This window comes from Sander vitreus, chromosome 5, assembly GCF_031162955.1.
Source record: "Sander vitreus isolate 19-12246 chromosome 5, sanVit1, whole genome shotgun sequence".
Classification (NCBI taxonomy): domain Eukaryota; kingdom Metazoa; phylum Chordata; class Actinopteri; order Perciformes; family Percidae; genus Sander; species Sander vitreus.
Window position 1 is genome coordinate 30,559,986 of NC_135859.1, and position 16,507 is coordinate 30,576,492.

The 16,507-nt window shown below is 39.4% G+C and overlaps 1 protein-coding gene across 1 annotated transcript in view; it reads left to right on the forward strand.

Moving 5' to 3' along the window:
• The first annotated feature begins 1,453 nt into the window (after nucleotides 1–1,453).
• Nucleotides 1,454–16,507, forward strand: part of antxr2a (ANTXR cell adhesion molecule 2a) — an 83,802-nt gene continuing 68,748 nt past the window's right edge. Inside the window, exons 1-7 of the mRNA XM_078251445.1 lie at nucleotides 1,454–2,008; nucleotides 7,430–7,501; nucleotides 10,839–10,910; nucleotides 11,545–11,626; nucleotides 11,740–11,844; nucleotides 12,122–12,190; nucleotides 13,791–13,871. Of these exons, the coding sequence (XP_078107571.1) occupies nucleotides 1,836–2,008; nucleotides 7,430–7,501; nucleotides 10,839–10,910; nucleotides 11,545–11,626; nucleotides 11,740–11,844; nucleotides 12,122–12,190; nucleotides 13,791–13,871 (654 nt within the window). The 5' untranslated portion in view covers nucleotides 1,454–1,835. The remainder of the gene's footprint in view (nucleotides 2,009–7,429; nucleotides 7,502–10,838; nucleotides 10,911–11,544; nucleotides 11,627–11,739; nucleotides 11,845–12,121; nucleotides 12,191–13,790; nucleotides 13,872–16,507) is intronic.

Genomic DNA, 16,507 nt, shown 5'->3' on the forward strand with positions numbered 1-16,507 from the left:
TATTGCGTTCTAGGGTCTGTTTCTGTTGCGTGTTATTGAAGTAGTCTAGGCCAAAGTTATTCTTGGTTACATATGAAGGTCGTTTTCCACATATGAGTTATAAAAATGGAAAAAGAAGGAATAAAGAAACAAACTGGTTGAGAAAAGAAACACAGAGAGGCTTATGAAAACACTTCTCATCCTCCAGAAACAATTTGTAAAGAATACTTTAATACCTAATTTCAGAATTTGTCCTGATGGAATGCATTCTTCATGAGAACAGGCTGCCTGATGTAACATCTTTTCTGAAACATCTTTGGTTTCACACATGGCATACCTCACATCTGCAGCCTTTCCCTGGTCTCATGTTGCCAAAATAGTTGTCTCTGTTTCCTTTAGAGTGAGTATTTTCTCTGTATTGGGAAAAGAGTTTGGGATGCTCGCTGTTTGCCACATGTTCATTCATACTATTTTAAATGAAGTCTATCACAGACCTAGCGCAAGCCAGCGGAGATATGTGCTTCAAAAGAGGCTCTCAATGTTGATTACAAAGAACATTTGCTTGTTCCCATGCCTGCACAGATTGTGTGGTTCTTACATGTTATTAATCATAACAGCTTGAAAATGACTAAATGGAAATGGTCTTTTAGTATCAAAGGTCCTCTCTTTATGTTAACTCCAAAAGTACAACAATAGGTAGAGTTTGCAGGCCAGAAATCAACAAACTATATGGTTTTAAGTGCAACACAAATGCAATTTTGAGGGCCAGTTATTTAGTCCTTTTGGTCCAAATTTAAAAAATATACCATAATTATTTTGTCTATACATATAAGGTGTATACTGTATATACTATTGGAGCAAAAGCTGTGTATAATTTAGCTAAATAAAAAATAATTTTGGCCTAACATATAGAATATTAGCAGAACTATTTTTACATAGTTTTTAAATATGAATAATATATATTGACTGAGTAAAGCATGCTACAGCAAAAAGGTTTAAACATTCATGCATGAGCCCATTGGGAATCAAACCCCCAACCCATGCAGCAGTGGTAGTGCCTTGCTCTTGAACAATTAAACTCAAGTATTTAAACTGAGCTCTGACCTGTGTGAATATTGTTAATGTAACATTATTAAGTAGTCTTGTACAAAAGATGATACAGATGTTATTGGGTTTGTACAGTTCAACAGCTGGTTCCACCTCGGGCAGGCGCACTGGACTGGAAACTGATGATACCTTAAAGGGCGGAAAGATTGGATTGGAACTTGAAACAAATAACACCGTGTCACTACTTATACATTGAATTACATGAAAAACAGTAATAAAACTTATCCCCAAGAAAAAAAAAACAATACTGATTACACATTATCAGTAATTTGACCCTCTGAACAAAAAGGGGACAGTTTTAAATCATGTCCAGCTATGGTTTAAAAAAAGTCCCTCCTCTAGTACTCAGAAATACGAGCTTTGGAGGAGCACATGAAGGCAGGCCAACTTTTCTACGGATTGTGTACTTTTAGCACGGTGAAGTTTGTTGTTAGCTGTGATTAAGGTTTATCTTCTCAAGGGCTCGATATGAGCTCAGGAGTCAGTGTGGTTTTATTCAGGATGGGAGTGAGTAAACGTTGAGTCAGGAAGATGAAGAAACGACACAGCTGTTGACGTCAGGCGGTGATTTCCTTTATTTCGCAGCTCAATCAGTTAACTTGGTTTTGGAGGAACTTTGCCATGTAACGTTAGCTCCTCGCACTGCGGGATGCGTGCTATATATTCAACCTTCTCTGCGCTCTGTGAAACTCTCTAAAGGCTATTTGTTGTTTTTCAACTCGAGACTTCACTGAACTTTGGTGGCAACAATGTTGGAAAAGCTGTTACGTTATTTCACCACGGACGGTGAACTTTTTCATGGAAAGAGTCGGTGGACTTCGGCTGCGGTTGCTGTGCTCCTCCTGGGGTTGTTTGCTTCGTCTTGCTGGGCAGAAGAAGCATCCTGTCACGGAGCTTACGACCTCTACTTTGTTTTAGACAAGTAAGTAGAGCAAAAAAAAAGTTTGTCAGCTTTTGTTTCTGTCCTCTCTCATTGAAGCTAACGATGGAAACAATGTGACCGCTGCATCCCGCAAAACAATATCATGAAATGTAACAGTAGGCTAGTTGTTTTTCTTATAAACGGTTGAGTTTGCATGTGGAGTGAGAAGAGAAAGCTCACATGCATGGTCACATACTGTTTTTATGTATATATTTTTTACCTGAAATGGTGACACCATAGGTTGGGTAACGCATTTGGCCAACATTATATGGACAGTCCTTTCCACATATGACAACCATGTGGACATGGGTGTACACACATGGGGTGTACCCTACACAACAACTAAAGGGAGGTCTGAATGCTACAGTATGCCAAGACAATGATAGTGCAATGGTTTGGGGGAAGGCCCTTTCCTGTTTCAACATGACAACACAAAGAAATGTTTTTTCTCAGTTTGGTGTGGAAGAACTTGACTGGTTTGCACAGAGCCCTGACCTCTCAACCCCATCCAAACCCTTTGGGATGAACTGGAATGCAGTCTGTGAGCCAGACCTGATCATGCACTTGTGTCTGAAGGGTAGCAAATCCATGCAGCCAGGTTATAACCTATTGTGGCTGTGGATTAATGCCCATGGTTTTGGAATAACACGTTCAACAATCGCATATGGGTGTCATGTTTGGTTGCCCGCATACGTCTGTAGTGTAGCTAGGCCTGGCGATAGTGAGAAAATCAGATATCATGATATTCTTGACCAAATACCTCGATATCGATATTGCTGCGATATTCTAGCGTTGACAATTGGTGCTTTAACAAAATATCTTCACACTAAGAGTTTAGATAAATAATCATCAGTAATGTGGACATAATGTCTAAGTGGGGAAAAGGCAAATAATAGAACAGCTAGAAAAGTCTGGTAAGTTCAGAAAAGTGCATCCCTTTACTGTAATGCAGCCTTTAAAACCAGTAAAAGACAACACTTATGTCATATTACGATATCCAAAATCTGAGACAATATTTAGTCTCATATCACAATATCGATATATTGCCCAGCCCTAAGTGTAGCTGTGATAATAAGATCCAGTGGCCATATTGTATCAGTCTGTCTATGGAGCCCAAAACACCTCGCCTGTCAATGTCTGGTCAACCCATTTTTTTTATTCTTGTGTCACAGATTTCAGTGTAACATTTTCTCCAGCACATGTTTTTTAATGGGCTTAAGACTGCGTTTATCCACCTCAATAACTATCACAGAGGTGCTCATCTTCGGCATCCTCATCATGATGTTCATTGGGGATGCATTAACAAATTCAGTTCAAGTTTTTTAAGTCTCTGAAGATTTCAGGAAAATAGTTTAAAACCATGCCTGCCTGGAAAGTTGGAAATAAAACACATTCACACATTTGGTAACAGTACAGCAAACGTTTGAAAAGCTAGCAGTAATGTAAAATATACGTAGTGTGTAAACTACAACATGAAAACACCTGTACAGTCCCTCAAAGTTGGAAATCGATGCATGCAACCTTCTTAAACTGGTCAGGCTTGATCTTAGCCAGACTCAGCCTGACTTGTGACTACTCCGATCTGATAGATAACTGATGCCTGTCCCTGATTGGCTGGAGTCTTGTGATGCTCAGTGGTTACATGGGAGGAAGTTTGTACTCTGCCAAACCTTATGAAACCACACAAGGCTAACCATGACCTTTCCCTAACACTAACCAAGTAGTGTTATGTGGCTATGCTAAACCATGCTGTCTCTAGGGAGCATAGTTGGTCACATGGTATCATGAGGTTTGTCCAGATATTGTTTCCCTTACATGAGACATGCTGCCAATGTCTGGAGGTGACCATGAAAACAAAAGAATGGATGTTTGTCACCTTTTCCTCCTTCACAATAACAGAAAATGCTTACTACTTTAAAATATTTTTCTATAAATATATATCTAACCATGTTTTGTGAAGGTTCCATCATTTCAGCAGTTATGGAGATGGAAATAGCCATGATCCGTCTCATCAGTGAAAACAGGGTTCCGTCAGTCATTTAAATTTCTTGAAAGTTTGTAGATTTAAAAACTTTACAAGTCTACAATGTTGAACCCCAGTATCTTTAATCTTCTCTGTCCTATATGATCAACTAGCAGGGATTTTACCGTAACATAATAAGACCTTAAACACCACTGAGAAGTCCTTGAATGTTGTGTGTTAATCATGCAACCTAGCAAGAAAGAATCAAATCACCAATTGAAACAGACTTTGGCATTGTACCACTTCCTGTGTTTTTGATTCACTCAAACTGCTGCCTCAGGCATCAAACATACAGATACTACACAGCCAGATGCAGTCAGTTCAGCAGCACTTTGCAGTAGTGTCATGCAAAAAGGTCTCCATTATATTATAGAGTTTACAGCTTTGACAGCAACTGTTTTTAATCCTGTCTTCTCCCGGCTTGGAAACATGCTGTTACTCAGGGCCGTTGAGTTGAAACACAGCTCCCTGACCCATTTTTAAACTACCCCACCCTCAATTGCTAAATTACAGGATGTGACTGAGATTATTGGCACAAGTTTGACGCAAGGGTATGTATACATTGCATATATTGTAAGTTGTTTACATAATTGATTTGCATATGCACGTTTTATATTTGTGAAATGTAAAAAGCCTAATCTGCAGTTATTGCTCAGTCATCAGTTTGTCAGCGTGTCAAATAGAAGCATGTCTCTTTGAAGGATGTTTACTTTGTCCCTGCAGATAAAGTAGCTCTACTGTTAGATTTCGTGACTGTACTGATAAGACTAAGATCCTAATATCAGCAGTTTCTGCTGCAAGATTTGTTGCAGCAGTAATGTGCAGCATTTCTGTACAAAGAAACGTCCTTTTTAGTATTCTAAGCTATGTCTCAGTCTTAGGCCAGTTCATGAAAGCTTTACTGTTTGGTTCTCGAAACACTCAGGTAACTCTTTCTTTCCAAGGAAATGTTCTGTGAGGTGGTGACACTTCTAATGTCACTAAACCTTATTTATTCAGGGAAGTTTCCCTGCGAGAAAGCCCTGATCACGCTGGAGGCTGACCAGTACAGTCCCAATCTGATGTGCTGGTAAGCGCTGTTCTTGCACCTGGATTTATCCTGCTGGTCCGGGGATCTCACTAGTGATCATCTGGTCACAATACAAATCTTCTATCTTGTAATGTATCATTTATTTTTAAGATAACAATATACATTATCTGGAAATTCAATTGAGAAACTGCTGTAGGTCAAGTGTTCACATGGAATCTAGCACCAGGTGAGCTGCTATTAGCCGATATAGACGTTAAACAAGAGTTATGTGTAATGCAATCTCGGAACCCATCGGCTATTGGTTGACAACGATTTAGCCTCTGGGGGCAAGGAACAATATTTTCGGGGTTCCGGTGTAGCTACCAAATATCCGGATAACGGATATCCATGCCAAGACTTCCTCTTCCGCAGTCATTGTTTACAGTCCGAGCCGATTGTTGGCGTTTTAGGTCCAGATGACATTTTGGCAAATCTCTATAAATGGATATCCGCGTATGAATGCAGATAAATAAATTAAAAAAGCAAATTCGTTGTCAGACAATAGCCGATTGCTTCCTGGATTGCATTTTGGTCAATGCGTTCCACCTCTTTTGCTCACCACACGGACTGTTTACCTGCAAGCAACCAAAGCCCGCTCAAACGTGATTGGTCAATGCTACTCGGACTACGAACGGAAACTGTTCCGATGCCGAAATCTTGTCTTGCCTACAGATTCTGCATTCATATGCAGATATCTGTTTTATAGAGATAATGTGTAATATAACTATGGTTCTTTGAATTCTAGATGACAGATGTATATCTAGGCCTTAGTGCTCATGTGGTAACGCAGCCTTAAAGTCCTGGAAAAGTCAATGTTTAAAATAGACCTATATCTTGAAATGACGATAACCAAATCTCAGACGATATTGAATCTCCTATCACTGTACTGTACATAACTTACAGTGATTTATTGCCCCTTTCTGGTTCCTGTCCTATTTGCAATGAACAGATAAACATTCTGGATATTTAGCAATGCACAACAGATTAGGATGGAAAGTTATGGAAATGCAGATAAGAAAAAGCCAGAATGCCCTCACGGTCGTCTCTGCCCTCCACTCTGTGACCTTGTCTTTGGGCAGCAGGGAGGAGAGAGAGGTGGCATGAAAGATGAGCCTCCTAACGTTCAAACCCTTCTGTTTTATGTTCTCCGCACATATATTGAATTGTAATTATTTCTTTAATTACCTCCTTGTCGTTACATCAAGGGCACATTTTACACACAATGTTCATTGTGGTCAAATTGACTTCTCGAGGGGTGAGAAGGGCCAAGGGCTACAGGTTGACACCCATCTAACATTTGTCCTTGGTTACAGTGAGAAATGTATGCATCGTTTTCAAAAATTACTAAGTCTTGAGTTTTAATGAGACAAAAGACAGTAGTGGAGGAAGTACTGCGTGCTTTTGCTCTAATAAAGGTAGCAATACCTCAAAGGAAAACCTCCTGTTACCAGTTTTAATTCTTTCATACAAGCTGGAGAAAGGAAGGATTGATGGACGAGCACATGGAAAGAAGGAAGTAGGGGAAAAAAAGAGACAAAAGAAAGCTGCAAACGAATGATTGAAGAAAAGCAGGAATGAAACCAGGAAGGATATAAAATAAAATTTTGCTCTAAATAAAATAAATAAATAAATAAATCCCAATCCCAGCACAAATTGAACCATTCTACTGGACTCACCCTGCTGGAATCATGCTAAATATTCCCGGGTAGACCTTTTAATTACAAGGTTGGCGGTTCGATCCCGATGTTTTTGAGCAAGACACTGAACCTCAAGTTGCTGGGAAGACCAGCCTTGCATTGCAACTCCACCACCATCGTTGTATGAATGTGTTTGAGTGAATGAGACGCAAATTGTAAAGTGCTTTGTCTGGTAAGGTAAGGTAAAGAGGTGCTATATAAATGCAGTCTATCCATGTATAGCTGTTTGCATTGTACTCGTGTTTTTTTATGTTGCACAGTTTCGTTTTGTCTTTTGTAATCGGCTTTGAGTGGCTGATTTGGGAACCATTGCTAATGTTGGGCTAGACATAGTTACTGTAGTATCACTTTGTTGATTTGCCTACCTTTTTATTCTGGGAAATAAATTCTAACTGTACCAACCAAGTAGATTTGTAGAAAGGCAAAGCTCCTGTGAACATGTGAGTGATCTAACAGCTGAAGTGGCTACTATAGAACACAGTCTTATCAGCACAATTATCCAGCATGTGGCTGGTGTTAATGTCCAACTGTGGTTGTGGTACAAAGCACAAATACTGTACAGTATTTTACTCCCCAGCAGCAATCTGCTGCCACTCACAAGCTGCAAACTGACTGTTATTTTCTTGTTTCAGGTCTGGAAGTGTCGCTAATGACTGGGTCGAGATTTACTCGTTTGTGAAGAACCTCACCGACAGATTTGTGAGGTGAGTGCAAAGTCGCCATTGACATTTTCTTTGGAAACAAAAACAGGGTTTCGTAATGCTCATATTTTTGAAATAAGAAAATACATGAAGTGAAAGTATCCTGTTTAATATTACCGTGGTTGCTTTATCGGATAAATGGCTATAATTAAAGAGCCAATGACATTACTTGCAGCTCCCACCTGTTTTACAAACTATCAAATTGCAAAATCTATGACACCCTTTTTGCACATAATTCATTAAAAAAGACGAAACCAAAGAAACCGGCTTGAAACGTTCGGCTTGCATAACGTTTGAGTCAAACGGCGCCTGCCAGCACAGTACAGACGGTGGCGACCCAGCCAGAATGAAGTGGTTGGTTGAAGAAAATAGCAAAGGCACCAGGTGGGAGTGGGTGGCAGAGAGGAGCAGTCTTCTGGGCTGTGAGAATGGCCATTTGCACCGGGGGGGGTCCGGCTCCACACTTATCCCCTGCTTCCACCACAGAACGGCTGACAGGCAGACAATGTACAGTAAAGCAAAAGAACACTGGAAGGCAACGAGGACAATCTGCTAAACAATGCTCGCTCACCAAGAGCTCTTCTGTTCCGCCATGTGGAGCAAACTGGACTACTTCATCACCCCCCCGCTCCCCCCCCCAAAGAAAAATAAATCCCACCACCACCCTCTGATATGTCCTTGGCAATCACTCTATCCGTAGTCTCTCCATACTGCTTCAGCGGTTACGTATACAATCATATACTCCACTGAGAGCCTTAAGTTGGATGTTAAATTACCACCCACGATTTATCATCTGTGACTTGAGCGTGGTTAGTTTTTAGTCCACATATGACTCTGAAACTTGCAGACAGGATGTGGACGTATACGGCTGCTACTGCCACCAGCCAAATATGGCCGTGTGGCTTAAAGATTGTGCTATGTTTGCGGGGGAGGATCGCGACTGGGCCATGTGTCATGTGGGTGAGAAATATCAGCACCTCTCCTTATGCTCCAAAGGCTTTGGATCTCTAAAGGAAACACTTGTGCGCTTAACTCTCTGAAGTTTAACTTGCTTTGTGGGATGGCATCCGTGTGCTGTGCGTTTGTAACCGAGATAGGATGTAACTGAGTACATTTACGCTTTAAGTCCTGTACTTTCTCTGATGTTATGAGTTACTGGTTACTTATAGCATTTAAGATTTAAGTACAGATCCTACTTTTTCTCTTCATATACCAATTCTGATAGCAGTGCTACTTTACTACTACTTACTACTTTCTTTTTAAAATTTAAAATCTGTGAACTGTGTATAAATGATTGGTATTATTCTCCTACAGGTATGTGTAAGCTGAAGCTTAATCTCTAACTATGCACCTAACATTCTTTTTAGACTTGTGCAGATGTTTATTATATTATTGTTACATTGCGTTTCAAAGGAAAAAGTATTTATGTATTGATCACATCGGTCCCATACTGGACCCATTATATAATGCCATTATCAGCACCAGGGGCATCATTTATAAACGTGGCGTACGCACAAAAGAAGACGTACTCCGCTCTCTACGCAAGAATTGGGGATTTATAAAAAGCAAACGGAAGACTGGAAAATGTGTGGTCCTCCACGGACACTGTGACCCAGGCGTACGCACACAACGGGTGAAATGAGAAACGGCGACACAGACAGCAGATTGATGAAACACGTGAAACTGAGACCATTGTGTTAAACAAATCGAAATATTGCCTCTCATTGATGATATGAAGAATTCACAAAGCCGTTCTTAGAATTAATATCCTACACAAACACCTGTTTGATCGATCTGCGGTGAAAAACGGACAAAACAAAACTATCGTGAATTCAAATGAAGCTATATTTGCAAAAAAAAAAAAAAACTCAAATGTTCTGTAATTATATTGGCATGTTATGGAATTTATTCTCATGAACAATAGATAAACTGGACAAATAAGCTTTACACTGATGCTGTTGTCGATGCCTCCGTCTGGCGGAGCACGTCGTTTTAATATGGTCATCATATACAGTGTCGTAGTGTTTTATTTTTATGGCTTTAGATCGTTTTATTTTAGTTTTTTAAATGTTTGTTTTTATTGTAGGTCTAAAGCATGTTTCTCTCACATTTTCCTCTAACAAGAACTACAACTTCACATTGAGTGAAAGTCCTTTGCTTTGTTTTCCTCTGTGTGCATGATGTTGGTATGGATGAATATTAATTTGGGGTGTTTCACTGAATTTAAGGGCAATTATGGGCGTGACATGAAGCTGCCAAAGCTGCGCCACATTTAGAGTCGATTGTGATTTATAAAGGGAATCCGGCATAGGACGTGCGTGCGCACGGTTTTATAAATCCGAATATTTCTGTGCGCACTCGCATCCTATGTTTCGTCCGTACGCCACTTCTGACGCAAAATCGCCGCAAAGACTGTTTGTTTGGTTAAAAATCTTTTCAGGAACTTAAAAAAAAGAAGCCTTCTTTTCAGCCTGATCTGTAGAGGAGTGAGTGTGTAGAATTACAATATGAAGTAAAAGGATGACAATATTGGGTAGATAAACAAAAGTGAGATTGGGTCAAGGTGTAGCAGTAACAAGTATTAAAATTGGGTTATCCCAATTATTGGGTTATAATTAAAATAATTCATTTTGCTTATTTTCAGTCTCTTTCTTAAATTGGCAAAGTTGTTGTACAACTGTCTTGTGCTAAGACAAATTTAAAGGCAGTTTGGCTTGTTTTTTTGATACTGAACGATACTAAATGTCAACAGTACTGGTTGTACAGAGAAGACTCAGTCTGATGCCAGTGGTCAGAGACACAGTGTGAGTTCACACCTTTAAACAGTCACAGGTACAAAGTATATATTTGTGCAACGGTGTGTGTGTGTGTGTGTGTGTGTGTGTTTATGTGTTTATGTGTGACTCATCATCACAAGATGTTTCCTGTCGGTGAAGTGATTAATCACATCCTTCAGTCCCACGGAAGCTGCTTTAAGTCGTACACTAATATTAGTTGACATTAAAAGAGCCCCTTCTGTTTGGTTAAATATACGTGCCTCTTTTATTCTCCTGAACCAAACTGAACCCCTGAAAGAGCTTTATATAAAACTGTCAGTCACACTGACTCCTTAATAGCCATTCTGATTGTGTCACATGTCATGTTGCATGGGTGGTTGATAAAGAGAATGGAGGAGGGAAGTGACCATTTTATGGAGTAAGGAAGGAGAAAACCTGTACAAATATGACAAACGTTATAATATATTGTCTTAGCTTAGTGCTATTCCATTTTAAGAATGAGACATTTTGAGAAAACGTAGCATTTCTGATTTCTAATGTTTGATTTCTGTTTTTCTCTTCAGCCCCAGAATGAGAGTCTCATTCATCGTCTTTTCGGCCCAAGCCAAAGTCCTGCTGCCTCTGACTGGAGACAGGTAATAAATCTCTGGAATAAATTCATGATACTCTTGAAGTACAGTGCTGCTTCCATGGTTACTGTCCCTTACCTTAAGGAGTCTAAAGATGTCAATTTTGTCTACTTTGTACAGTTTTTCCTTTCTTTTTAAACCGCTGGTAAGATTCCAGTTTAGCTTATTATATAAATTGCTATGAATGATAATAAAGTATGGTATCAAGTATCAGTATGTGCTTCATTTTCATTATATACAACAAAAATAAATCAATAATTTGCATATGTGCAAGTTAAGTACCAGAACAATTTTCCATAGCTGTGTATCCAAAGCTGTGACACGCATGTTATTATAAAAGATATGATTGTATTTATACTTATTATATTTTAACTTGTAGTTGCATACTATGAAAGTATTTTGTTGATTTCGGTTTACTATGAACTTGGCCTGTTCTTGCAGGCCACCTTAGTGAAATGTTTGCATGGTGACCATTAGGTAAAGTCTCTTTTTGGAACATGTGGTTGTCAGCATGACCACAACCGCCAAAGAAAATATCGCGATACTATACTGTATACATTTCCCCCCCCCACACCCCTACTGTACAGTAGCTGTACAGACGATTGATTATCAATTACCAATTATGTTCTGTGTTTTTAAGATACCAGATAGAAGAGGGTCTGAAGCTCTTGCGGGACGTGAGACCAGCAGGTGAAACATACATGCATGAAGGAATAAAAGAGGTCAGTTTACTCATACAAATAAATCCAATTACAGCCAGTAAGCTTTTTACAAATGTGCACACGATTGTGCCATTGAGATGTGACCAAACTTTTCGTGTCATTTGAACCTGAAGGCCTCAGCTCAGATACAGACACAAACGACCAAGTCCTCGAGCATCATCCTGGCTTTGACGGACGGGAAACTTGAAGTTTACGTTCACGAGCTCACAGTGAAACAGGTGAGACTGATATCATCAAACAGTTATACAAGTTTTCTTATGTCAGTGTTAACTCTGCTGTCAAAACAGAATTCATGCTGGTTCCCAAAAAGCTCACGTAGCACTTGTCACTTGTTCATTTAAATTAAATAAAAAAAATAATTTATTTAGTTAGGGACATATTCATTATTTTTTCTTAAATGTGATTTTAGAGCCTGGGCACCCTGCATGTATTGAGTTATTTTCTTTACATCCCACCTGCTGCACATCATCAACACACAATGTATTTGATCTGCAGGCTGATGAGGCGAGGAAATTCGGCGCCCGTGTTTACTGTGTGGGGATTAAGGACTTCGATGAGCAGCAGGTAAGAAAGCGTTAGTCTTAATCTGCTGCAGTCAAAACACCAATGAAGTCTGTCACTGAATAGCAAATTTCATAGCAACATGTTGCCATGTTGGAAGAGTGTCAAGAACATGAACAAGAACATGCAATGCGAGTGCCATCACCTGTATGGAAAATACATGTCATAAAGTGATATAAATACAAACTCTCTGAAACCATTCGCCATGCAGCAATATCCACCTTTCAGATGTTCATCATGTTTCATGATCAGTGTTTTGTAGAAAGAATGTGAAATATGCTGCTTCCAGTTGAGTTCTGGAGCTCCCAGGATAGCTGTATCTGTATATTTCAGAAAGGTGTTCAGGATAAAGTCTGACTTTTAGTTTAGTTTATGGTTTTCCATTAGCGATTGCTTTTATACATTTTTAATTAAAGGATTTGCATCAATTAGGTAACAACAAATGACACGACACACGAGTTAATGACATTGCACAAACTGAACAAACAAACTAAACAAAAAACAGACCAAGCAACCTTTTGAATACTAACAATATTACAACAACAAAAAATCAGTGTGCAGCCATGAACAAAAACCGAGACAATACATCAACATCATACAACAAAATGTAAGTGTAGTCTGTCAAATAGCTCTGCATTTACATTTACATTGGTTTAGGATAGGAGTAGTACAATTCTCTGATATAGTTTTTTAGTCTGATATTTGTTCCATTTTGCAGGAGTTCAGTAAATGACCACATTTTAAAAAGATGGTTTTGGGCCTACGAAGTTCTTCCTAAGAATCTAAGTGACTGAGCATTGATGTGTAAAGTGTAAACATGGCTTCAGTCAGATAAGTCTTCACAAATATCCTAATAAAAATCACAATATTACATTGTCTCCAGTACTCGCCAAGACTGTAGTTTCTTGTTGGATACTATTTAGATGTAGACAGGCCAGCAGGGTCATCTATCCAAGAATCTGTTGAAAACTGATGTGTATTGGGAAAGGAGGCTGGGATTCTCAGTGAAGTGCTATACCCGAACGTGTAACTATTAAAGCGTACTGTGAACATTTGCATGTTGTGTGCATTAAAGGTGTCATTTACGTTGGCTGTTAAATCCGGTATTGGCCTATCACACTGTTTCGAAATCAACAAATGTAATCAGCCAGAAAAACAATCTGATCACTACTTTATTTATTATTTGTCTCCACAACATATAATCTTCACTCCATAAAATGATATCAGAATGTCTGAGCTGCACCGAAGTCAGAATCTCTCCTCCTCATGTCAGTGATTTCTGTATGTTTTACTGTCTCTCTTCCAACGTGGTGGCCTGTCCCTTGTAACCATGGGTAACCATCCTGTGATGAGCTCTTATTAAGTCAAAAACAAAGGCAATATTTCTCCCGGTTTGTGCTGCAGTGATTTTTTTTTTTGTTTTTTTGTTTTTCATGGTTGAGCAAAGTGTTTGCCACAGTCATGCCATCTGCTATGTCTCCTCCTGCCCATGATATGAAAGGAAAGACAGTGCTCAGTCATAAAGAGGAAAACCGAAAAAGAAGAAAGCAGCTTTAAATCAGCAGTACTTCTTGTTAACTCATCTCTTTGATTAAACCGGCAGCTTGCTGATATTGCGGACACCAAGGACCAAGTGTTTCCTGTCAAAGATGGCTTCCACGCACTCAAAGGCATCGTCAATTCTGTAAGTGCGCCTACTTTGTGTGTGTGTGTGTGTGTGTGTCGGGCTGCGAGTTTTAGTCAGCTCAGGTTTGAGGTGTGTAGGTATGAGTTTAATAAGTAGAATGTAACACTTATGCACAAAATTGGTCTTCATTGAAAGTTTTTTTTTTTTTAAACTTATTTTAGATATAATTGAAGGTGGTACCATGGCGCCTATTGTTGGTTAATTTGGGAATTAGTTTCCTTCCTTTTGCTTTATGAAAGTTGGTCACAAATTTAAAGCAAAACCTCAGTGAACTACCTGCTAAGCTGCATGGAAAATGTCTGTGGAAATAACTGCTCCTTGTGTCCTCCGTTTGTAGACGAAGAAGGAACTGTCTTCGCCACTCGGTAGCAAATACGACGCTAGAACTGGAGCAGTTTGACAGTTAGTCACTGTCCATATGACATCCTCTTCAGTGTTTTTATTGTGTTGAGTGTCAGAAACTCTCAGTGCAGCAGCAGCAGTTTGATACAATTCATGCTTTTTTCATGCTATTTTCGATGAAAACTTCAGAATAAAATGCTGCGCAACGCATCAAACCCATCAGTGTAATGCTCTAATCAGTGAATAGAGTCCCCTAAACGGTGTTTATTTGAAGTTTCCCATGCAGCCTCCTCGTTTTTCTGCCAGCCAATTAGTGATACTTTCCATTTGCTGCAGCTTTTAGCCTAAACGCTGTCAGCTAAGGCGGGGGTTTGTATGGCAACATTTTTATATGAATCTGAGCCCGGAGCCCTGCGGAGCACTCTGACCTGAGCTGGACTTACATCTGTATCAAAGCTGACAAAGCCGGCTGTGTTTCAGAAAAAGAGCAGAACCTACACGATGCTGTCAGACATGCAGCTGGAGGGACGCAGAGCCAAAGGGTGTGTCTAATTTCTGTTGTGGGATCCAAAGCACAAGAACTATGATTGATTATTGCTTTTAACATGACGGTCAAGTGAAGGAGGGTCTAACTGTGGCTCTCAGTCTGTTGTCTCAAAAATGTTAAAGTGGAACGATGCCTGGGTGCAGACAATAATGTGCAGAATATACACTTTAAATCTCTTCTCATTTATCGCCTAAATTATTTAAACAATTTATCACTTTGATTAAAACATGAGTTCAAATGTATGTATGCCAAATATATATTTTTTTAAATTCCAAAGATTGCATGACCCGCAATTGTCATTTAGAATGCCTTAAACTGAGTCTTGGTAATGCATCTTTGATATATTTTGCAGCAAAATTATGAAAAAAAAAGAAGTGATAAACAAAGCCACCAGGATTAATTTGAAACAGGTGTAATATTTGTTGGATCATTATAAAGCATGGCTAACCATGACTAGCACCCTGAAAAAGGCAAAAGGGAAAAAATGACGCCCCACTTCTGACCGAGAATATTATCATCTCTGAGGAGCGTGTGAATCCAGCTCGTACTTATTAACATTATAATGTGTTTAAAGCCTCTGATAGGCTGGGTTTGATTCTTTATAATTAGAAGAAAATATGCTTCTAATCTGTTTGTGCTGAGCTAGGAAGATATTTTATTTTTTATTTTGAGAGCATGCACACAGTCTTTTTCACAAGGTCGTCCTTCCACTTAGTTATTTATATATATTTTTTTCTGTCTTTCCAAAATGTTTTAAAGCCTACACAACAACGAAAAAGCTCATCCCCTCAGTCCTTCTGAGGCTCTGAGCACAGTGATGCTTCCAGCATCCAAATGAAACGCGGAGCATTCTTCTCTGATTAGTAATACTGGATTCCTGACTAGCTGGCCTCCTCACTCCTCTGTTGGATTTCGAGGATTTGAGATCATCTGTGCAGCCTTTTGCTGCAGGATCCGCCCTGCCTCTGTGACCAGCACGACAAAAACTCACAGAAAGAGCTCGGCAAAGTTGTGTTTCTGCACCCTGTTAGGTTTTTTTTTCTTTCTGTTCCACACTCTGTCTTTGTTGTCTGAGCTGCAGGCCTTTTGGGAAAACCCCAAATTGCAAAGTAGCCACATCGTTATCGTTAACTTCCTTTGGCTACTGAACACATTCAGCCGAGTTTAACAACCTGTACAGTTTAGCGACCCGACTTAAACATCTTTGGATGTTTTGACGCATTCCTGTTAAATAATGTATGATAGAAATACCCTTATGAACCTTTCCACCTAAATATTTCCATTAAATGACAAAACCAGCCTCATCCTTTCGGAAAGCCCACCCGTTACAATGCTGGCTGAGAGATTCGGATGACTTTGGGTATTTGGATGACTGCCTCCTTTTCCTCCTGCAGCCTGTAAATAATGTTGTCGCTAGATCCCAGGGAAATAAATAGCTACTGTTTGAGTTCAACCAAACTGAGGCCTCTAATCTCAGCGTTCAAAGCTTATATTTTATTGTCTCCAAAACACTGATGTCTCAAACCCTGATGAATTACTTAATTTACCCAAAGTTCCAAAGAGTATAAGTGCTACTTTTGCACATGGCAAATTTCTCATTTTGGAGCAGAACTTTTCACATTTCTACACTTAATGGGAAAACAATGTCATTCCTCTGGACCCTTTTATCATTTTAAGCTTAGGCAGGCAAACAGTCAAATTTTTTTCTTTTTCTTTTTCTCGGGCACTGCCAAGGAAGTAATTA